The sequence below is a fragment of the Lycium barbarum genome, chromosome 11, assembly GCF_019175385.1.
Source record: "Lycium barbarum isolate Lr01 chromosome 11, ASM1917538v2, whole genome shotgun sequence".
Classification (NCBI taxonomy): Eukaryota; Viridiplantae; Streptophyta; class Magnoliopsida; order Solanales; family Solanaceae; genus Lycium; species Lycium barbarum.
Genome location: NC_083347.1, coordinates 2,716,607 through 2,741,037, shown reverse-complemented (window position 1 = coordinate 2,741,037; position 24,431 = coordinate 2,716,607). Strand labels below are relative to the sequence as shown.

Below are 24,431 nucleotides of genomic sequence, written 5' to 3'. Positions count from 1 at the left end.
TGTAATTTGACAAAGTTAAAGGAGCCGACACTGCACCTACCAAGATTTTTGGACCAAAATGAAATGTTTCAGGGTTGAGTAGCAGCAAAATGAAAGTAAGGGGGAGTTTGTGGTGAAAGGAGATGGAGAAAAGTATTTATCTGCACAATATGTGGTTGAAAACAAAAAAAAATGATGTTGTCTTTGAGCTTGAATAACAACTGTTGCTAGTGAAAAAAAAAGGGGGGAAAAAAAGAAAGAGAGAAAAGGCAGCAACATGTTATTTTTGTCAGGCAACCGAAGGAAGGAAAAAGAATGGAAGTTTTAAAAGGGTGGAAGGTTTTTTTTTTAATTTATTTATTGTGCCATTGTGAAAAAGGGAAATAGAATATTGAGGTAGGTTGGTTTTTGGGTAGAGAAGAAAGGAGGATGTGCTTAAAGTCTAATATATTTAAGACTGCCTAAAGGGAACTGCATCTCACTTGACCAAATAATCCTATCCGTTCCTAAGCCTACATCATAACCAAATGAGAAGTTCTACATGATCTTAGCTCATTAGTTTCCTACATTAGTGGAGAATCGCATTGGTACCAAGCTTATGGTATCACCAGGGGCATGAGTTACTTCCTCGAGATTGTAAATGATAGTTGATATGCTTTCCAAATCTATTCTTCATCGATACATTGCGTGTTGTGTGGGCATATTTTTTTCTTGTGAGGGCATTGTGGATTGGTAAGTAGTCTACCTTTGGTTCTTAATAGGTTAATGGAATTGAGGAAAAAGTTTGTCTACATCCATAGGTAGTTCTTGCTTTATTCTTGCTTTACCTATTGTCTTATTGATTTTTATTTCTTTTTGTTTGCTCAGGACGAACAAAGTAAAGTATAGGGGTACTAAATAAGCTAAATATATAGAGTTTTCCCGAATCATTTTGGGTGATTTCGTGCTATAATTAGGTGATTATATTGAGATTTCACTCATTTGAGCTTGTTCTCGGTGTAGGAAAACTCAAATCTAGGATTAGTCAAAACTTGTAGCACTGATCACAACTTTATCAGACCACAGCGTAATCACAGCTATCAATATGCAATCACCGATGAGGATATGTAATGAATCATCAATTAAGCACGTACGAAAAACTTCTTGTGAGTATTTTTCTAACTTAGGTTCAAATCATCAATTCATAAGTCTCTTTGTATTAACTTTACAACCAGAATCCTTGCTTAATAGTTACAAATAATATAATGAAATCTAATGTAATAGTGCTCAAAGATTCATACCAGCATTAGTGCGGAATATCTCTCTGGTGTGGTTTGCGAGCTATCGCACAGGAGCCAGGATTATCCTGTGGGCACCCGAAGGCTGCGGGTTCCCATGTCATTAAAAAAAAAAAAAAAAAAAGATTCATACTGGCATTGCTCTCTAGACCATCTAGTTAGACAAAAAAGTAAACATTTAGTTTCACCCCTTGATATATGAAGCTAAAATTACACAAAACAACAAGAATATTACAGCAAAAAAATCATGAAAAGCCCAAAACACTAGCAACAAAGTTAGTAATCAAACTTCCAAGAAAATAAAAAGTTACCCAAAACAGCAAAGACCGAATTAATGGCCATATTTCTTTCTCAAGCGATCCTTAACAAAGTCATTTCTAGCCTTAGTCCGAGCTTGTTGAGGGGCAATATTGATGTAAGAATAATGTACTCCAAAAGCAAATAAAGCAGCACCACCAAAAAAGCATGCCAACGTGGCAGCAAATTTTGAAGGGGATGATGGGTAGCAGAAAACCATTTTGGGGATCGTTGATATTGTTTGTGTTGACAAATGGTAACAACAATTTATGTGAATTATACAAGAATCTCACAAAATTTTGAATATAGAGAATAAACAGTAATCTTGAATTCAAAGGGGAGCAAAGATTTCGAATTGGTGAAGTGAAAAACTAATCACAAGATGGAAATTTGAGAACTCCCTATTTTTCATGAATACCCAAGATTGTTTGGGCTTTTTGGGTAGGCCCGTTAACCGAAGATGTTCAAGATCATAGAGAAATAGTCCAGCCCAGCCCATTATTCTGTCATATGATTGTGGGTTTTTTTTTTTTTTACACAGATTGTTCTTCAAAAGCACTGGTCTTTAATTTTAGTCCATCGCCTAACACTCCAAGGTTCTGGATTCAAACCCCAGCTCGGTAAAAAAAAAAAGGAATTTCGCAACGCAGAGGTTTGGATTCCCAAGCAAAATTCTGCCTTAAGGCGGAGTTTTGAAAACGAAAATCTGCCTTGAGAATTCAAACTCTACCTTGCTATTTTTTTTTTACTGAGCGGGGGATCGAATCTGAAACCAAGAGATTTTTTAGCCAAGGGAAAAAGTTAAAGATTTCAAATTTGAGGGACAAAAATTAAAGACCGCCCCAAAATAAGGTCATTCGTGTGAATTGCCCATTGTGGTTCATTGGCACTTATGTCCTTATTTTGTGCTAGTCTTTAATCTTTGATCCGCATAACAAACAACTTTTTTCGTGGGTCTAATTTATATTTTCGTATCATAATATTCCACAAGTTGTGCCTCATGACCTTAAAGAACTTATGCCACTAGGCATACTTCGATTGCTAAAGGGCAAAATTAAAGACCAGCCTATTTGAAGGCACGTCGTGCAATTGGGTCGTTTGCACTTTTGCTCCTATTTTGTGCTGATCTTTGATTTTTGTACCTCATAACAAAAACTTTTTCACGGAACATAAGTTTATACTTTCATATCATAATATCCCACATGCTATGCCCGCGGATTAAACAAAACTTATGCACCTCTAAACATAAGTTCGATTTTGAAGGACAAAAATTAAAGACTGGCCCATTTGAAGGGAAAACCGTGCAATTTCTTCGTCAACTGAAGTTGCTCTAGATCATAGAGACATATTCCAGTCCGCAATAGCTCAGCCCATTATTCTTTTGTCATTTTTGATTGTACATGAGGGGATTATTTGCACTGTATGGCCTTATTTGAGGTCAGTCTTTAAATTCTGTCTCCCTTAGTTCATTGGGTGGATTTTCGCAGGCGCACTTAGTCGTCTGAGCTAAGACAGGATATAAAAAGTGGACTTGAAAAAGACTGTATGCACAAATTCCCCAGCTTTCAAGGTCTCCCGCTATACATTTTTGGTGCCGTGGAGCTAGACTAATGAGCTTTAGTTCCTTCACTAGCTCACCGTCTTTTTGTTGGTAAATGGTCGTAGTAGTCTGTAAAAATTGTCATTATAGCTTCAAAGTTCAAATGGTAGAAACTAGGAAGATTTACAATATTTGTAGCTAAATAAAACTGGACATAAATAACAGTCTGCCTTTTGAATCCCCTTTTCCAGTTTTCGTAGTTAAAAGTTGTACAAACCTTCTTGTATTGAAAAATGTAAAAATAAGAAACCACTTGCTGCAAGAAAAGGCCTAAAGTTAGAGTAAATCCTAATAATAAGTCTCATAAATCTGGCTACTACAAAAGAAGTTCATAAGCGGAAAGCACATGAACAAGAACCCGACTCTCCTTTTTTGTTTCTCACAAGACATTTGCACAGTTGAGGAAAATAATAGGGAAGTTTTTGGCCATTTCAATAAACAGTTTAGTTCTTAGCAGAATTCAATGCTCATTAGATAGACTATATTTAAATCTTCAAATGCTTATGCTATACAGCAAGCCAGTGGCCACAAACTAGAATGTTTCTCTCCCAATTCATCTATGGTAAACAAGAACACAACAGTTATAACTTACAAGTTATATAAAGCTGTTAAGACATAAAGAAAATTGACATATCGCGTTTCTACATCGTATGTGCCTTTGCCTTCTCAATCAATTCTATGCTCTTACAAATAATCTGAGCAGAGAACGACAGAAATATGTGTTCTTTCTGTATAATTTGTGAAACAATGACATGTATACTAAAGCATTTGCGATTCTCCAGAGCAGGTTGTTGGTCTCTTGTCAAGTTTATACAATTCTTCGACGTAGTTTTGGGAAATTATATAAGTTGTCTCGAGAGGCCGGTTGGTGACTTGTACAGTTCTCCTGAAGCAGTAGGTGTACCGGGAAACTTATGCAGTTCCCCCGAAAAAAGAGGTCCTTTCGCTTCGAGTTCTGCAATTTCTTTCACAACTTGAGCTTTATCCGCCTCGAATTGTTCATCTTCTGCAAACAAACAATGCTCTGTAATTATATATACCACTTCCCATACAGAGATGATACTAGACAATATATTGGTTATTGAAGCAAATTTTGCTACCTTTATCGATCCTGAAGCTTGCAAAGAAACGTAGAAGCTTGCTTCTATTGGCCACGATTATGTTGATAATGTCAGAAGGTTTGTTTCTATTAGCCACGAAAAGCTGTCAACAGAATACAATAACAAGCACAAAGAGGTGAATAGGAGTCATACATGAACACTAGGTAACGTAATCAAACATCAGAAATGTAACCTTAAACACATGGAATGCATCGAGCTGAATGTTCTTGCTGGCCTCCTGAAACATGGAAAGACCCACCAACAAAATTGAAGAACAGTAAGTGACAAATACAGCAGCAAGATCGAGTGGTACAACAATGTGTCAAGTCAACATAGTGAAATAATAGGACTTGCAAAAATATTACGTGGACATGAATAGTCAAAAGAAGAGAGTTAATTTCATGACAGAAACCTATATAAAATACACTTTTTATGACTTATATAGCTACATTTTATGATAAGGGTTTGCTTTTGTCATAGCAAAGTCTACCCCCTTAATATCAATTATAATCTTCTAAAAGTTCATGAATCAAATGACGGAAAGGTTATTCCATCTTTGTCTGCATTGTATGACGTCGCAAAATGTTCAAAAGGAAAAATGTTGGTAGAATGACATACCCTCAAAAGATTCATCAAAATCCTTAAATTATCCTTCGAGCTGACATATCGTGTCATTACGGCAGAATTTGAGCGATCAAGCAAAATATCTCCCAAAAGCTGGAAAAATAGATAAAGTGTGGGAAAAGCAGGTGATCTATTAATACACATGAGAGAAACCGCCATCCAGTTAAAATATAACAAAAATTACTTAAACGGGTACAAAGAAGAAGAAAATCATCGAAGCTCTAGTTGAACCACCATCAAATCAACACTTTGACGTCTTTTGAAACGAGAATACAACTAAAAAGTCTTATATACTACTTTACCTTGATAGCTTGTCTTCTGGTAATGTAGTTTGCTGATTCCAAAAGCTTTGCATTAAATTCGGGGAAGAACTAAAACCAAAACAGTGAAGAATATGTTACAGTAGTATGTCGTAGGATAAGGCTGGTGCTCATAAAGAAAACCATATAACTGGCAAATGGGGATCATAACATACCCAATCATAATTTTCAAAGAGGAATTCAGCAACTGTAGACTTATGCCTGGTCATAAGCTCCTGCAGCAAGTGGCAAAAGAAAACGAATGATCAAACTTGAGTAACAATCTGACGAATATTCAGTGGCTGGCGGTAATGATGCATTGCTAATAGAAATGAAACAGTCCAAGAAAGTTTGCCATCAAAGAACTAGTGAAATGAGACTTCAAAAATGTCTTTTTGAAATAGGGCAGCGTTTAAGTCTATTTTACTTTCAGGAAAGCGTCTGAATCCTCCAGATTATATGAAGCTATATCATCTAATACTAACTTGTGAGAAAGAAATTAATATAACATGCAAGTCAAATACTTTTGGCACAGGCCGAACACACAGAGATGCACTTATTATGCAACATGCAAATTTCATCAGCACTAGCAACTTGCCTGCTCCATTTTGATGTTGACAACTGGAGCTTTTTGGTATTTATATATACAAGAAATTCAACAACTTGAAATATGTAGCTATTTCAAAATATTCACCCAACAAATCTATCACAAAAAGTGAAATAAATTAGGTCCACCTCAATATCCCGCAAGCACATGTACGGTCATCTAAACAACTAATAAGAATTGCACTCCCTAATCACCAAAAGAAAGAAGATCTAATATAACTAATAAAATATTTTAGCAAATCATGTACCGGTTTGACATCAGGTTGAGGAGTGCACGGTGCACCACAATAGGACCAGACATCATAAAGAACACAATAGCTGAGTTTAAAGGAACATGCTGAGAGAAAGAGGCGTCATAAGATAATAACCTTAAAGGTCGCTGTAGCATCTGCAGCAACATCAAATTCTGGAATTTGCATGTGGTCGAAAAACTTTTTCATGTGCTCGGACTTCAACACATATCTGCAAATATTTTGACAAATTATGGGAAAACTGCCCATAGACACTGATAAAGCAAACAATATAAAATCAATCAGAGGATAATCACACATTGAACTGAGAAAAGGAAAAAGTATAAGTTGTTGAAACAAAAAGGAAAGAAGCACTCTTATTCATCGGTAAATTAAGAAGAAACCTTGGAGTCATTAATAATATTTATTAAAGAAAGAAAAAAAAAGAAAAAAAAAACTAGTGATAAGAGCAACTTCTAATTAACATACTGACGGGTGTTCTCAAAGCTGCTAACCTTGCAACAACCTGATGTCGAATGCACTCCCTCAACATTGCTCCATAATGCAAAGCAAGACTTGGATCATCATACCTATAACAACAACAGTTAGAACATCTCCTTCTCTGTAATCAACTTCTTTTCCTGACAAGTACCGTAACTTTTTCTATCGGACTGACAAGTACCATGATTGGTAAAGCTAGTATAAATATCTAGCTTACTTATGGGATATACTATGGTGAGAAATAAGACCTTTAGTGAAGGAGATCACACACTAACTAAAAGTACAAAACACATAATGTTCGAAATGTTTTACTTTCAACATACAGATCGTGCTTCAGTTAAAGATCAGGAAGAAGAGAGGACATTACGTCAACCTGATAAGGAAAACAAGGAAAAGGAGAAAAAATAGGATTAGCTTACCCAGATACCAAATGATCCATAAGGTCTGTGTTGGCTTCCAAGTAATCAGAAGCAATCAAGCGCGAATTAACTGGTTGCCTTTGCAGATTGGCAACAATTCGCGTGGCATCTTTACGGGCCTAAGAAACGAATGATCATTTTGGTAACAAGTTCGGGCAATAGAACAAGGTAAAACATCAGTTAACTAGAGACAATGGATAGCAGAAAGCCTGAGTAGTAAGATCTTGAAGCTTAGCTCTTAAAAAAATCAAATGTATAAATACTCACCTCCAAGTTCAATTTAGGAAGACAAACGATGATAAGACGGAGTGTATTATCTCGAAAAAATTCTTGAGTCAGTTGCGCACAGGCTTCAACAGCGGGTTCACATTCATTACTTCCATACAAGATGGATTTCATCTCATGTAAAAGAGTATCCAATTCCTGCATCTAAAAAACATTATGTATCATAAGAGACAGAAAAATCCAAATTCTAGGAAACAACATACACGTGAAGGTAGGCCTAACAACACAACCCCTAACAAAAATATAAATGGACGAACCAGTTCCTCCCATTAAAAAGGAAACACAAGTAGACATAATAAACATGATTCATGTCTAATATCTATGAGACATACTACTTAAATGAAAGGATGTTAAAAATGAGCATTAAAATTGCTCTTTCCACAATACCAATTGTATCCTCCAATCACTCTCCTCTAATAATTTTCTTATAAAACTATTATATTCAAAGGGTTGGCGCCTTTCCTTTCCAAAGAATGTGGATTTGGATTTGATTTTTCACAATCCTTTTATATCTAATCTCAACTATGCTCGAAAAGTCCTTTTAATCCTCTCCAGGGAGATTAACTTGACGAATAAAGCATGATAACATAAGAAGTATATATCAAGAAGTCCCAAATACATTGATGTTTGACACTTTAAAGCAGATAAAGTATTAACATGCCTATGTAAAAGATAAAAACAATTATTCAAACCACAAAAAATTACTAATTACCCTGCCCCCAATTGAAAAAAAGTCAAGCAAGAACCTAAAATGAATACATTTATACATATGCTAAACGAAATAAAAGTATTCAGAAAGCAGTTGATCATCACCTTATCGAAACGCTTGGGATCAACATTGTCGTCAAGGGAATCAACAGCCTCGAGCAATAACCTAACACGACGAACAACGTCCGCAGGAAGCTTAGGCTTAGCCTTTGATTTGAAGATGGACTTAACACCGGTGGAACGCAACGCCTTAGTAAACAACTTCTTCAAATTACTCGAAGATCGTTTCACAGACTTAGACCCATTTACCCCATTCGCCAACCCAGCGATTTGGGTTGCCGGAATCGGCATTGTTATTCAAAACAATTGATCCGAATGTGGGGTAGCACAACAATGCGCTTTTTTGCAAATCCAATAAAATGGGGTTAGAGAAAATAACAATGGCAATGCCATTTATGCAAATATGATGTATGAATGAAGGTTGCGTTTTCTAATATGATTAGGAAATCTTGAAAACATCATATGATAGGAAAAGGAAAAGAGAGATTGTTTATTTTTATTTTTTATTTTTGTTAAATTAGAGGAGAATTTGGAATGATGTCAGATTCCACATTGAAATTGTGTTACAATCGGAAAAACTCACCAACCTCCTTCTCCTCAAACGATAATCTTTGTACTTTTGCATATATCTGTTTTTCTGCAACTTTTCTTTTTTATTTTTTGGGCCTTTTTTTTTTATTAAAAAAAAAATTCTCTTAGATAATACACTTTACTTTTTTAATAAAAGATTTGTAAGTACACTTTTAGTTAAAAAATGATATTAATATTCTCAGTTAATATTTTTTTTTTCATCTTTTTTTGTTTTGCATTCGAAAATATTAGGAGTAAAACAAAATTACAGCTCGGATCGGATTTTAGATAAATACTTACCCGCATTGGGTGCTTATGCTCAACTAATCGTTTTAATCTTAGTTAACTAAAAATAAAAATAAGAATACGTATCACTTAATTAATTATTGTTAGGTGATAAATTTGCGTATAAAAGACACATATCTTGCATTCATTAGTCGGGTATAAATATCAGGTGCAGAATTTAGCATGGTATAATTACGTACTCTGTCCTAATTTATATGACACTCTTTCTCTTTTGGCTAGTCCCCAAAAAAATGACATATTTTCATATTTGTGCAACAATTAATTTCAAATTTCCTATTTTACTCTTAATTAAATAATTTATGGACAAAAAAATTATACAATCAAAGGTTACAAGTTTCAAAAGACTTTTTTTTTTCCTTAAAACTGGGACGGAGAGAGTATTTGTTATTGTTTGACCTATTTTTATTATTATTATAGAAACATGTTCCTTTATTCACTGGATTTTATTTGATAAATGACTTATTGGTTAAGTGAAAGATTTACGACCTGTTCTTATCTTTTTTTTCAGTAGCACACATCCTTATAGTACTACTATTTTTGTTTCCCGTTAAAATCGTTAATAGATAACTGCAACAATCAAATTTTCAATTATTTTTGCACTACACAACCTGATATATATCTGACGGCAGAAATTATACCTACTAGTCTAGGATACCAACCAAGTGCTGGTATATAGAAACCTTAAAAGTTCTAAGTTGGAAGCGAACAAGATAAAAAGAAAAATAAAAATGTCAACAGCTTTTGGTCAGACGAATATTTATAATAAAAAATTCACCAAATATCTATGAATTTTTTATGACAAGGCCCAAAAAAATCCACAGCCGTTACCTTCCGTTACCTTTTGAGTGCTCACAGAGTAAACAAAATACCTATAAATAGTAGATAATAAATTCAATTATTATTAAATATAACTTCAAGTTGTTATAAGAACGTGTAAACTTCAAATTTTTAATCCACCCGACTACATACTTTTCAAACAACTTGGTAGTCCTATTCTTGAATGTTACCCTTTCACTTTCAGAAAGGTTGCTCTCTATGGGATAGATTTAAGTATAATTCAACTCGAATCCGTGACCTAGAAACAACTTTACGGTTGCTCCGAGGCTCTCCTTCGATTCAAGCACAACTACGGAAAGGAAAAAAAAATGTATTTGTCTTCACAACATACCCATTGAAATCCCACAAAGTGGGGTTTGGGGAGACTAGAGTGTCTGCAAATATTACCCCTGTATTGAAAGGTAAAGAGACTGTTTCCCTCGACACAACTCACAAGAACAAGCAATTCAAAGCAGCATTTAAAAAATAAAAAAAAAAAAAAACATGGCAAAACCCTATGAAAAGTATGTTGAATGTCCCACAAAAACGTCTAAAAAATATGAACATAAATTATATGTACAACCCTGAAGAACACTAGGGGACGGGTAGAATAGCATAGGCAGAGAGCTAAAAATATGCGAAAATCTTCGTTCAAATTCTCAGTTCATTTGTTTGGTTACAACTTACAACCATATGTTCACTGAACATGAACCCCACATGGACATTGTTGTTGATCTGCTACTTCAACATGTTTGTTAATCTGCCGCTTCCCAGAACAAGAAAATAATAATAATGGAAAACAATTTGACAAAGAATTGTAAGGAAGTGTGTACCAAACCTAATATTTCACATACGAAGGTGCACTTGTGAATTGTTATCTTTCAGCACCATAAAGAATATGCTCTTCAATGAGTTCACCATTTCACAATCAGTACTCCATACTTCCGTGATACGACCGCTCTGATAGTCCATAACCGAGTGGGATAATAAGTTAGTAGATTCCGAAAACATATTTTACACGATTCTCAGGCTCCAAGTTAAGCCGAACTATTCAAACTGTTAAAGCAGATTTAGCACCCAAGACTCTTCAAAATGCTGCTGAGCTCGTCGATCACGACTGGTGGGTCTGCATGTCCCCCCTGCAAATAAATGGGATGGTACTCCAATCCTTTCCATTGTGCAATCAGAGCAAAATGGGGACGCCTATATTCGCTGCTTATAATTTCTAGTATTACAGCTTTTGGTGCTGCAGAAACAATGTGAGTCAGACCTGCTCCATGAGCACCAACAATTACAGAAGCATCTTGGATTGCTCGAACTTGCTCTTTCATGGACAAGTGTGCGAATAATCCGTTAATCACATTTAATTTGCACCCTGTGTGGTTCCCGGCCCAGCTTTTTATGGAATCAAATACTTGTTGTTCATTGCTAAGCCTAGACTGAACCTTTCCACCATGACGTGGATGAGCTAAATAATCCTCACGTCTAACAAAGAGGACATTAGGGCCTGTGGCTGTTCTCGGGATGTTCTGTCTATCCACAGGAAATCCAAAGGCTGCTCTGATCATCTCCCCAAACTCGGATAACCGTGCAGTTTTTTTGTCATCGGGATTTTGCCACAAATCATGGGCAGAAGCTCCACTACAATCTATGTGTTCTGTCAGTCCCTTAAATAGGGCAGTTTCATATCCCAAAGGTGAGAGGATAGCATGGCGGAAACAAACTGGACCGCTAAAGTTTTTAGCATAAGTGAGGCTTGAAAACAATGCTCTCCATGTTTCCTCCAATTGTGTCTGATTTTTTTTCCCAAACAAAGAAGAGTAAAAGAAAAAACTATTCAAAAGAATAACATGAAGAAAATGAATATGAAGATAAAACAAAACACGCCCTCAAAAAAATAATCTTGACACGCCCTCAAAAGAACAATCATGGCTGAGTAAAAATTCATGAAACTTAAAGTAATGGAGTGAAAGAGCTTTCTACACATGAAAGTATTTATTGCAGAACTAGGCCATATGCGAATCCCACAAAAGTATGCAACAAGAAGCAATTTTCAAGACTGGCTGTAAGGAAAAAATAAATTGCACCAGAAATGAAATCCTTGCTACCGCCTTTGTTTCAATTTGTTTGTCTTATTTTCCTTTTTAGTCTATTTCAAAAAGAATGTCTCTTTCTCAATTTGGCAACTCTTTAATTTCAACATCCGATATGGCATGTTTAAAACCACGAGATTAAAAGGCATCTTGGTACATTATACTTTTAATTTTTTATGACATATATACATATCTTCAATTTAAGACCACAAGATTCACAAGTCTTATTTATTTTGTTAAACTCCGTGCCCAGTCAAACTAACAAACAAATTGAAATGGAGGGAGTAATTTTTTTTATAGCAAAACGCTTTTTTGACCACCAAGAACCATCAACGAAATAGAGAGATGTAAATAGAAGTAAGAATGAGCCAATCGCAACAATTAGGTGCTAGGTTAATCATTGTGGTCAGTCAAATAGAAAGCTGAAACAAAGAGAATCTCAGGATTAAATGAACAAATTGACACAAGCATCTCAAGTGCATTGCCAGCTAGAGAACAATTACTGATTTCACTTTCATCCATGACACAGTAAAATGCAGCATGCCATAGTCATTGGTACTTTCAAACATACCTCACAATGGCCATCTACAAAAACCAAATGTGGCCGGCTGGGCAAACCAGTAACTCTAGATGCCGCGTATGCACTATACCAATCAGTAACTGTGTGGAAAAGGTTTGCATACTCAAATCGTGTAATCAAAAGTGATGGCTCCTCAATCCACTGAAATGAAAATTAGAAAAACGACAGCAATGAGCAATGTGAGGCATTGATAACGGAAAGATGGCATGAAGGGCTATAATTTATTTATTAGCACATAAAGAACTGAAAAATGTTCATCTCGGAAATATTTCAAGCATGAGCAACCTCAATCAGCATGTATAAGACCACTTATCATCATTTGCTAGTTCTTTTTGATTAAAGGATAAGGTGACGTAGCCTAATAGTGCTACATCCTTCGTGTATTCCTCTTGTTAGTGCACAATATTACTTCAGATTTTGACTAGACTCTAAATGATACCACAACGAGATTTAAAATTAACTGATCATATTGGAACTTTGAGTAGATCATAACCAAGCGAAAGCTCCCTATCTCTTTTTGGTCTTTTCTCCCGTTTTGGGGAATTGTTAAAGCAAGTTGACAGTCCTCAAAATGCAACAACCAGTCGTGCAAGTAAGCTTCAAAAGGCATTTACTCGCATTAGTTATGAAATTTTTCAGGAACAAAATTAACCAGCTCAGACAGGTTCTACCATATTCCGTTTGTAAAATGGAAATAAATAGATGAAAGGAGAAAACACTCGGCTATAGGATGACAATCCTTCACTCCGGAAGGGTAGGTTCCATACCGACAAGACCTCTTATCCCAGAATCCGCTCATTTCATGGCTTGCTTCATTTTTGCTATAGCTAAATCTGTCTACGGTTCACTTTGTGTATCAATCAAGCAAAGGAATTGAAAAATCAAAATCAGTAAAGGGAAAGGGAAAGCGCGCAAATCAACTTAATTTCTTAATGTTAGACATCAAAAGTTGTAGGATTCATCTTAGATCACATACCTTCGCCATTTGCTTACTTAAGGTAGCTATTCTAAATAATATCCTGACCTTTTCCTTGAATTTGATCTACTTCTTCCCAGACTGGGGAATATAAGTGCAGTTATTCATTCAGTAACAGAACCAAATCCAAAACAGATCGCAACCCCAAAATTCCAAATACGCCTACAGAAAAACTCTGAAACCTTGACAAATTCTTTAGTAAAACAATCAAAAATGACAACTTTATCTGATCTAATAAATGCAACCCATAATCCAAAAGTTACCTAACCGGTGTAATCTAGTCCGAATTTTAAGGAATTCTCATTAATGATGCTGATAAACCATATTTATAACACTGAGGTTCTTTCCTAAAGCAGCACTTAGATTCAGACAATCTTCATTAAATAGATCAAACAAAGTAAATTACTGTAATCCATATCGCCACCATTCTCAAAGTTCAAATTTTTAACTACCAGATCAAACAAAGTTCAAAATCTAACCTCAGAACATTGAAATTCATCGACCCCAACCAACCGAATCGAATCAACTAATTCCCTCACTAGTATGCCTCCAAATTGCACCTACCGGTAAGTACTAATTAAAAAACTCTTCATCACCCAATTTTCTTCCTATCATTAACCTCTATTTCAATAGCTCCATTACTCTATTCTACATCTACCAACATTCTCAAAGTTCAAAACTTTAACTAACAGATCAAAACAAAGTACATTACTCTAATTCCATATCTGCCAACATTCTCAAAGTTCAAAGCTTTAATGGAAGATCAAACAAAGTACATTACTCTATTCCATAATCTTTAACTACTAGATCAAAACAAAAGTTCAAGAATCTAACCTCAGAACAGTGAAATTCATCAACACCAACCAACCGAATCAAATCACCTAATTCCCTCATAGTATGCCTCGAAATACACCTTCAGGCAAATACTTATTCAAGAACTCTTCATCACCCAATTTCCCCCCAATTTTCTTCCTATCATTAACCAATACCTCAAAAGCCCCATAATCCAAAAGTTAACTAACCGGTGTAATCCAGTCCAGATTTGAAGCATTTCTCTTAATTCTGCAGATAAACAATATTTATAACACTAAAGATCTTTTCTAAGACAACACTTAGATTAAGACAATCTTCATTGAGTACATCAAACAAAGTCCATTACTCTATTCCATATCTACCAACATTCTCAAAGTTCAAATCTTTAACTACCAGATCAAAACAAAAGTTCAAGAATCTAACCTCATTACAATGAAATTCATCAGCACCAACCAACCGAATCGAATCAACTAACTCCCTCATAGTATGCCTCGAAATCGCACCTTCAGGTAAATATTTACTCAAGAACTCATCATCACTCAATTTTTTCCCAATTTTCTTCCTATCATTAACCAATATCTCAAAAGCACCCTCTTTAAAAACAGGTAATTCCTCATCTTCTCCTCTACCGATAACCGCATCCAATTTCTCACCACCACGAGACATCGAAATTCTCTCCGAATTCATCTTTACAGCACCTCCTTCGCATATCGAACTCTGCAATGTTTCGCTAAAATAACACCTAAACCACCCTCCACCTAAGCTCCGACGAAGCTCCGGTGAATCTCCGGCGAAGCTCCGGTGAAGCGCCGGCGAGTTTTTGAGAAGATCGATTTTTTTACTGAACCCATTTCCAAAGTAACCTTCACAAGATCGATAAGGGGTGTTTGGGTTTTGTGACCAAGGAAGATAGGAAGGTAATATAGGCCATGGTTTGGAATTTTGGCGGTTTTCCGATGAGTAAAAGCGGTTTTCCGATGAAGAAAAGAGGTTTTGGGTGATGGGGGAGTGGTTCTGAGGAGATTTTTTGTGACGGAAATGATCTGGGTGTGAAGAGAAGTAGAGATATAGAGTGATTGAATTTAGAGCAAAGAGAGAAACAAGAATTTTTAGCTTTTTTTTGTTCATCATTCTTCTTGTTTCTCTTCTCTTTCTCAGTTTTCGTAGTGTTCTATGTTTGGTCGTACTAATGTGGTTTTTTCTTGTACAGATGGTTTAATGAAGTACTTAGTAGTAAATTGTGATTAATTGAGTTTGTAGTTACAATTTACTGTTAGTTTCGTATGCTTATCTGTGTTATACAAGGTGATTGAATTCTATTAAAATAGATCTAGAGCCCGTTTGGATTGGCTTATAAGTTGGCTTATAAGCTGTTTTTAGCTTTTTTGAGTGTTTGGCTGACCAGCTTAAAGTCATTTTGTGTTTAAAATAAGCTCAAAAAAATAATTGAGTCAATTTGACTTAACTTATCTAAAGCAGCTTATAAGCTGAAAACAACTTATAAGCCAAAAAAAATAAGTTGGGCTACCCCAACTTATTTTTTTTGACTTATAAGCTGTTTTCAGCTTAAAGCCATAAGCCCATCCAAACAGGCTCCTAATCTATTCACGTAATTTTGACCATTGTAGATTGTAGTTTTAGTACTATTATTTATTGAATTTAATAGTAGACAAAATATGTACTATTTCATGTGTTTCAAAATGGTTGTCTGGTTATAATTTGATACGAAATTTAAAGATGTCTGGTTTTAATTTGATACGAAATTTAAAGAAGTAAAGAATGATTTTTAAATCTTGAATTAAAAATGTGTGTAATATATCGAAAATGATTTTTAATCTTGTGATTTTAAATATATTATGTGAAAGAGAGGTCCAAGAATTTTCAGTTTTTTCTTTTTTTTCATCATCTTTTTCTTGTTCTTCTTTCTTTTGTCTCTCTAAGCGGCAGTTTTCGTACTGTTCTAAGTTTGGTTTAATGTGTGGTTTTCTCGTACCTTTGACGAAGTACTTAGTAGTAAATTGTGATTGATTGAGTTTGTAGATGGTATAATTTACGGGTAAGTTGTATGCTTATCTATGTTACAAGTTCATTAAATTCTATTAAAATAGATCTTATCTATTTATGTAATGTGACTATTGTAGATACTATTGAATTTAATAGTGGACAAAATATTATACAATTTGGTGAAAGTTTGTCGACAATTCATGTTTATATCAAGCTAATTGATGCTTGATAATGTTTGTATCAGTGTTTTAAAAGGCGTTTTCGGGGTGAGCCTCGGGGCAGGGGTATCAAAAATGCCTCGGGGCGATAGTTCGAGGCGAAAGTCTCAAAAGGCGTACGCCCAGCAATTCGGGGCGTATGTCTGGGCGTTTAGGACGGGTTTTTTTTGTTGGGGCGTAAGCCCAGAACTTCTTCAAATTAAAACAAAACTTGTTAAATAAGTCCTCAATATAATGCCCAAATTCTCAAAAGTCAACTAGTAATTACTCAAATATTTTAAAAAGGAACCGAAACATTAAATTTAAAAGTCACGACCTTTTTTTTATTGCTAGAATGCCTAATATATGTTATTTTCCAATTATTTATCTTGTCTTCTACTATCTCAAAAAAGTAACGAGCAGTCACTTGTGCTTGTAAGTAGTGTATAATAGATTGTTCTAATTAGTTTTTTTGTGGGGATGGAGCATATATTTATAGGTTTCTTCAAATTTTTACGTTATTTTACCTATTTAAAAATATTTATTATAATTATATCCTTTTATAAAATATTAGAAATTAAAGTCTAAGGAGGCTTATGCCCCGTGCTTCGGAGCTTACATCTCGCTAAAGCAGACGTAAAACACCTCGCCTTACTCCCTGCCTTTTAAAACACTGATTTGTATTTAAGTATTTAACACTTGATCATAATTAATTTTTACCTGTACAAAAAGTTTAATGAAAGTACTTGGTAAAAAATTGTGATTAATTGAGCTGGTAACTACAATTTATCGTCAGTTTATAATGTTATCTATGTGACGGTTTACAAGGCTATTAAATTCTAATAGATCTTAACTATTAATGTAATGTGACCATTGCATAAAGTAGCTTTGTTATTTATTGAATTTAAGAGTAAACAAAATATGTATACAATTTGGTGAAAGTTTGTCCAAGTCCGTCCAATATAATGTGGGGATTTAAACCCTAACCAACAAGGTGAAAGTTCAGATAGCCAACTAATTAAGCTACTAGATCACTACACTATTAATGTAATGCGACTATTGAGAGAAAGTAGCTTTATTATTTGTTGAACTTATTACTTAGTAGTCAAAATATGGGAGTATATAATTTTGTGAACGTTTGTCCACGTGACCACGTCTGAAGTTTATACCAAGCTAATTAGATGTATGATAGCATTTGTACATAAATCTTTAACACTAGTACTCGTATCTTTTTTTTTGGCAAATTAGAGGGTGGGAAGAGAAAAAGCACAAACAGACAGAGCATCAGGAAAAATAAAAGAGAAGATGGTGGGACCAAAAGTAAACTTAGGGATCGTTTGGTAGGTAGTCAAAATTATCCCGCGACTAATTTATTCTATCTATTGAGATTATTTTATACCATTTAAAAGATGGTATAAAATAATCTCAGTATAAGTGGGATAAGAGGGGATATCCCATCTCTTGGGATGGGATGCATTTTATATCTTGTTTGGTACAAGGTATAAATTTATCTCAGGATAAGTTTATACCTTCTACCAAACATGATACAAAAAATTAGTGTCAGGATATTCCAACTTATACCATGCACCAAACGACCCCTTATAGTACTAGTATCTTTTCTTTTTTTTCTTCCTTTCCTACTTAAACCAAACAATGAAGAAAATTTCTTTGTACTTTCTCTCTTTTTTTCCTCTAAAAATTCCTAGTTTCCATTTAGTCAAACTCGACTATTAATTAAAATTTCACCATTCCATCCAATTCTCAGTTTGCATGTGGTGGGACTCTGACTATAGCTAATAAGGTAAATCAAATAATGCTAATAGCTGACCATGCTAATTGCCTACCACCTAAGATTGTGGAGCAGAAAAAACAATTAATTTTCCCATAAGTACCATTCAACCATCTTTGAGTAGAATAAATGTTCCCAAAAAGTAGCATTATTAAAGTATGCATGACTCTGTGACCTGGGCACGTTATGTTTCATACGTATTCTTTTTCCTATTGGGAGTTGGGACAAGAGAAAAAATATTTTTGATGTAACAGTTTGTCACAAATTCATATCATCATAAATTCGTCACAATTTTGGGACGAACATAGTCGTCATAAATATTTCGTTACAATTTTTTTTTTTTTTGTGATGTTCTTACTATACGGAGACACTTCTAAATACTCAAAAGTGTGACAAAGTGGTTAATAAATTTGGAAATGGACCGTAGGAGACTAAATATTCAAATTTAGAGGCGAAACAATGTTGGAGTGGTTTTTTCATATTTATCTAAACTTTTTATGAGCAATGTTATTTTGTGTTTGTGATGGTAAATTAGTTGAGACTCGTATAAGTTAACTCGGGCACTATTAATAATCAATACAAACAAAGAGCTATATACCCTCATAAAGCTTTATATTTAAATAAAAAAAAAACAAATACTAATAGATTTATCCACATTTTCCACATCCAAATTAATTAATTGGCTCAACTTTCCATTTAAAATATGCATAGAAATAATAAAAGGATCAACGATAAAATTATGTCTGATATAGCACACTTTCTCTTTAAATGGACCTTAAAAAACGAGAAATGAATTAATCGAATCTGTAGATTCCGACTTATTGATTAATAACCAAGCTCAACTCTTGCTTGAGATCGCCAATGCCTAGCTTTCTCAAAACCATTAGTATAATTCTCAAAATCTTCAATGGTTTGGTCAATTTCTTCTTGAGTGTTCATCACAAAAGGTCCCAATTGTTCTATTGGTTCACCCAATGGCTCTCCACCTACTAATATAAACCTTAGTATTTTTGAACCCTTGTTCCATGCCACAAGTCCATCACCAAGTCCATTTAAAAGCAATAAATTATGTGAAGATATAGGTGAATTTGTTCTTGAATCTTGGCCAAATATACCTTCACCTTCTAAAATATATACAAATGAGTTGTATGATTTGGGAATTGGCTGTTGAATTTGAGATCCTGGTTTTAGAGTAAAGTCCAAGTACATTGTTGGAGTTTTTGTGTGTATAGTTGATTTTACTCCTAGTGCTTCCCCTGCAATAACTCTCACTTTTATCCCATCTCTTGTAGCTTCTGCTATGTTCTCACTTGATATTTCTTGATACCTTGGTTGTACCCTGTTGTAAATCATTAAAATAGTTAGATTATTTTTTGTAAGAAAATGTTGAGTGAATATGAGGTATGGAGATTGAATTTTGCTCACTATAACAGTAAAGTCACAAGATTATATCTTACAGTATTAAAGTAATTGAATTATGCATGGCTTTTCTAAAAAATACAAATGGCCAAAAGGTCAAATTTTCAGCTAAGAAAAATACAAATGAAAGAAAATTAGAACCTTCATACTGTAGATTTTTTTTTGACTGCCTATATTTTAAAAATTGGGGTTGCATCAAGGATCAGCTCTTAGTCCGTTTTTATTTGCCTTGGTGATGGATAGATTGACGCGACAAATTCAAGGTGAGGTGTCATGGTGTATGCTTTTCGCGGACGACATAGTCCTGATCGATGAGACTCGTAGCGGAGTTAACGCTAAGCTGGAGGATTGGAGACATACCTTGGAGTCTAAAGGATTTAAGCTGAGTAGGACCAAGACAGAGTACTTAGAGTGTAAGTTCAGTGAGACACCCCAGGAGGTTGGCGTGGAAGTTAGGCTTGGTGCTCAGGCCATCCAAAAGAAAAGTAGTTTCAAGTACCTTGGGTCTATCATGCAAGGCAGCGGGGAGATTGACGATGATGTCACACATCGTATTGGGGTAGGGTGGATGAAATGGAGGCTAGCTTCAGGAGTGCTATGTGACAAGAAGGTGCCACCACAACTGAAGGGCAAGTTCTACAGAGTGGTGGTTAGACCGGCTATGTTGTATGGGGCGGAGTGTTGGCCAGTTAAGATCTCTCACGTTCAAAAGATGAAAGTTGCCGAGATGAGAATGTTGAGATGGATGTGTGGGCACACTAGGAGCGACAGGATTAGAAATGAGGCTATTCGGGATAAGGTGGGAGTGGCCTCGGTGGAAGACAAGATGCGGGAAATGCGACTGAGATGGTTTGGGCATGTGAAGAGGAGAGACATAGATGCCCCAGTGCGGAGGTGTGAGAGGTTAGCCATGGATGGTTTCAGAAGAGGTAGGGGTAGGCCAAAGAAATATTGGGGAGAGGTGATTAGACAGGACATGACGCAGTTACAGCTTACCGAGGACATGACCTTAGATAGGAAGGTGTGGAGGACCCACATTAGGGTAGAAGGCTAGTATATAAGTCTCGTTATCTTTCCTTATTAGTAGGCGCATTAGCGCATTATAATTTCTTGTGCTTTGATTTATGTTATTATTTGCTACTTTCTGTACTTTGATTACTCTATTTTATCTGTGCCGCTTTCGTGATTTGCATTTCCATATCGCTTTGAATTCCTTGATTATCCTGTTTTACTGTGTCGCTTGCATTATTTCATTGCAATATCGTTTTAAATCTTTTAACCTTATCTGACCCCCTTTTTATGCTTCTATTGAGCCGAGGGTCTCTCGGAAACAGCCATCCTACCTTGGTAGGAGTAAGGTCTGCGTACATTATACCCTCCCCAGACCCCAAGATGTGGGATTTCACTGGGCTGTTGTTGTTGTTGTTGTTGTTGCCTATATTTTAAAAACAAAATGCAATAAAAAAAAGTTAAATAAAAGTTCCGACGCTGGAAATTTGGCCTTTCAACCATTTGTATTTTGTGGACAATTCACTCATCGTTCAATTACTACTTTAATGTGAAAAGCAAACAGTTTTGTGATTTAAAGAGTATAGTGAATAAAGTTTAGTTAATGATTTTAAAAATTATGTCGTGATTGTAATAGTGGATAAGTTCAGTGATAATACGAAAAATCATTTCAAACGTTCAATTATGTATTGTCCCACAATTTCAAGATTGAAGATCTTTTGTATTCCTACAGAAAACCAGGGGCAGATTAACACCATAAGTACGATTTCGGTAGAATACAGTCGTTTTGATTCCAATTATGTATTTATGTTAAGAAATTACTTAATATGTACTCCCAATCATTCTCCTATCTTAAAATACAAAACAAATAAATTTAAAATCTTGAATTTGCATCTGCTTATTCACTAATGGCTATTAGGACAAATAGGTACAATAATATGTTCCGATTAATTAATAGAGAGAGAATAGACTTACATTTTGTGTTGGGAGGATAGATTAATCCACAACTGTAGACCCTTTTGAGTTCCCTCAGCTGCAGGCATTTCTGAATGAACTACTCCTCTTCCAGCAGTGATCCACTGTAAATCACCTGCTTCAACTGTGCCTTTGTTTCCATCAAAATCTTCATGTGTCAAAGCTCCCTGTTTTACAAATAAAATATTAAAACCCTGCTTTAATCTCAACTACTATGATTACTTAATCTAAAAATATTCATAAAACTTCTCTACCAAAGTCCTAAACAAGTCCAGAACATGAATGAGACAATAAAACAAAATGTATATGCTTGCATTTATCAATTTGAAGTTCTATGCAATGACGATATAAAAAATATTTGCATAATAAAGTTTCTTATAAAGGTAATGATTTAAGTTATATGTACAAATAGCATAAGAATTTTTTTATACTATCAATAAATTTTAACTTGTGATAACAAATTAATTATTATTTTAATTATACTGTCGAGAGTTTTATTTGTAAATCACCTGATAAATTTGACCTGATTATTTAAATTGTTGTTACACGGTCAGTATAAACTCTAAAATGATAAGTAATCGACTACCTTAAGTTAAACTATAGTATATAAGATTCTTTACATAATAATGTTTACAACTAAAATCCAGCTAAAAAAATAGACAATATATTTAGTGAGGGAAACTGATAGTCCCCTAACGAAATTAAAGCCAGCTAAAGAGTTGCCAATGCCACTAGTCATATATAAGCCAAAAAATATATTTTTTCTTATTTGACCACGCTATTTGTTTTTCAATAATCTTAAACAAGTAGTAATATTTGCTGTTTTCTTCTAAGTTGGACAATCACGTCTATTCAACTACTCCTTTAATTTTCCAAAACGTGGAAATCAATTTAGTCCTTTACTTTTAATTGAGCATTCATTGACAATGTACAGAAACAGCATGTGAAAGAGACTTATTAAAAATATCTATCATATATAATTATCATTTTATTAGACTTAATTAAAGGGCATAAAGAGGATTGTTTATTAAGTACCTGCAACATGTAGGTGACAGTTTCAAAGCCTGTAAAAATTGAGAAATAAGTGATGAGAATCAAAATATATTTGCTGTGAAAATTTGCAAATTTTAGATGAGAAAAAGCAGAATAAATTAAATCATTAGATTGCCAATTGCTACCTCTATGTGGATGATCAGGAAAACCAGCCGGAGCAGAAACTGTATCATTTTAATTAGACCAAAAAAAAAAAAAAAAAAGGTAATTAAACATATGGATATAGAAAATGGCAAGAAACTGAAGTTAGTCCAAGAATTTAAGCATACCTGAGAATTCATCCAAAACAATGAAAGGATCAAAGTATCTCAACTCAAACCTAAAAGAGGAAACACAAAAGATGTTAATGAGCAAATTAAAGTTACTACCAAAAGTTTAAGAGTGAATGCAGCCTCATTCAACTATATCCAGTTTTTCCAGGGTAAAGCATAAATATACGAGAAAATTTAAAAAAAGTCTTATATTAAATATTAAAATTAAACCCACAATTTCGAAATATGGGCGGTTCAAGATAATAACTTAAAGATTGAATTCATCAAATTTAAATTTTGAATGTGTTCAGATGAAAACACCGTCCAAAAGTTTAAGAAAAAATTTGAATATACCTTCCAATGCTTCTTCTAACAACAGCTCCAAGGCCTTCCTGTTGAGGCCTTGCCAAAAATTTTCTGGCAATAGAGCGTGGTTCTCTTACAACTGACATTTCGGTCTTGTCTTTGATCGTCAAAACAAATTAAGAAACTTTGTCTTTGTTTGTGAGTTGTTGTTTATTTGTGAGGTTTCTCTAGCAACTTATAAAGTGTCAGCTATATACAGTGTGTATGAAGTTAGCAAGTCAAAATATATGAAAGGAAGAGGGAGTTTCCTTGATATGCAATGTTTTCTTTATTCTATTCGAATTTCACGTCAGCATAACGTTTTCATGATGTCCCCCTATTTCTACTTCCCAATTCACATATACAAACTCTTTTTTTAATAGAAATTTTCGCCAGTTATCCGACAGTTGTTTAGTAAATACTTTTTAAAAAAAAAAAAAAAAAACAGGTACTTTTTAGACTGAAAGTTTAATGAGAAAGTATTAGACTATGAATTAAAACTTTATAGATATTAAATGACAATTTAATATTTTATCCCTCTCACGCGCTATATTTGCAACTTTTAAAAGTAAGAATAAATCTAAATGGTGATCTAAAACAGAGATATTTGCATTCCCTTGTAATTGGATTTGAGTATACAAGGGGAGAGAATTGATAGTATATATCTGATATAATTACCAGATGACTTCTCAAAGTCTTGATATTTGAATTTCATTATTTTAAAACACTTCTATTTGTCCTATACAGTAAAACTTAATTACATATAAATATCCTAGAAGCCAAAAAAATGTCTTATCCTGAAAGGTAGTCTTATCATTTCATTTTTGGATTTATACCAAATTCCTAGCACTGATAAAATCTCACTATTTGGATCATTTGAGTACAATTCTACGTCTCTTTCTGGTTCTCAATAGTGTGTGGTCTTCGTTGAGTAATTGGAAAATGGAAAGCTAGTGTTTCCCCACAATTACCAATTGTATTTGTGTGCTCTTTCTGAATATCTTTGAGGGGGTCCACTCATTTGTTGGTGTCATAAGAACAAAAGCATGACGAGAACACATAATAGCCTTGTAAAATATATGGATTTGGGAGAAACAGGACAACTAGTATTATTAATTAGTCAAATTTGGAATGTATAGTTGGATTACTACAAAAGGTTCTAGTCAAACAGTGTAATATGAATATGGTCCAATTTCCACATGACATCTTTGGACATTTATTATGTTACCGTTCAAAGTTTAGCAATTGATG

The 24,431-nt window shown here is 34.5% G+C and overlaps 3 protein-coding genes across 6 annotated transcripts; all 3 read right to left on the bottom strand.

Annotated features, from left to right (window-relative positions):
* Positions 1–3,675: 3,675 nt before the first annotated feature.
* LOC132619085 (putative MO25-like protein At5g47540) lies at positions 3,676–8,619 on the bottom strand. 4 transcript variants are annotated; one of them, XM_060334052.1, is made up of 11 exons: positions 8,031–8,619; positions 7,200–7,355; positions 6,933–7,051; positions 6,528–6,602; positions 6,151–6,244; positions 5,353–5,412; positions 5,180–5,248; positions 4,872–4,970; positions 4,447–4,491; positions 4,254–4,356; positions 3,676–4,177 (listed from the first exon to the last, which is right to left on the bottom strand). In XM_060334052.1, the coding sequence occupies exons 1-11, from the start codon at positions 8,274–8,276 to the stop codon at positions 3,993–3,995; spliced, it is 1,251 nt and encodes a 416-aa protein (XP_060190035.1). In that variant the 5' UTR covers positions 8,277–8,619; the 3' UTR covers positions 3,676–3,992. The 4 variants fall into 4 exon arrangements, with proteins under 4 accessions (XP_060190035.1, XP_060190034.1, XP_060190037.1 ...); XM_060334051.1 differs by having other exon boundaries at positions 7,200–7,361; positions 8,031–8,614; XM_060334054.1 differs by having other exon boundaries at positions 3,676–4,156; positions 7,200–7,361; positions 8,031–8,614.
* A 1,680-nt stretch (positions 8,620–10,299) lies between these two features.
* Positions 10,300–15,422, bottom strand: LOC132619084 (beta-1,2-xylosyltransferase). The gene is made up of 3 exons (XM_060334050.1): positions 14,563–15,422; positions 12,342–12,491; positions 10,300–11,470 (listed from the first exon to the last, which is right to left on the bottom strand). Exons 1-3 carry the CDS (start codon positions 15,268–15,270, stop codon positions 10,748–10,750), a joined length of 1,581 nt encoding a protein of 526 aa, XP_060190033.1. The 5' UTR covers positions 15,271–15,422; the 3' UTR covers positions 10,300–10,747.
* Positions 15,423–18,785: 3,363 nt separating this feature from the next.
* Positions 18,786–23,413, bottom strand: LOC132617456 (pirin-like protein At1g50590). The gene is made up of 6 exons (XM_060332455.1): positions 23,190–23,413; positions 22,854–22,903; positions 22,710–22,748; positions 22,567–22,595; positions 21,532–21,698; positions 18,786–19,468 (listed from the first exon to the last, which is right to left on the bottom strand). Exons 1-6 carry the CDS (start codon positions 23,285–23,287, stop codon positions 18,955–18,957), a joined length of 897 nt encoding a protein of 298 aa, XP_060188438.1. The 5' UTR covers positions 23,288–23,413; the 3' UTR covers positions 18,786–18,954.
* Positions 23,414–24,431: the final 1,018 nt, after the last annotated feature.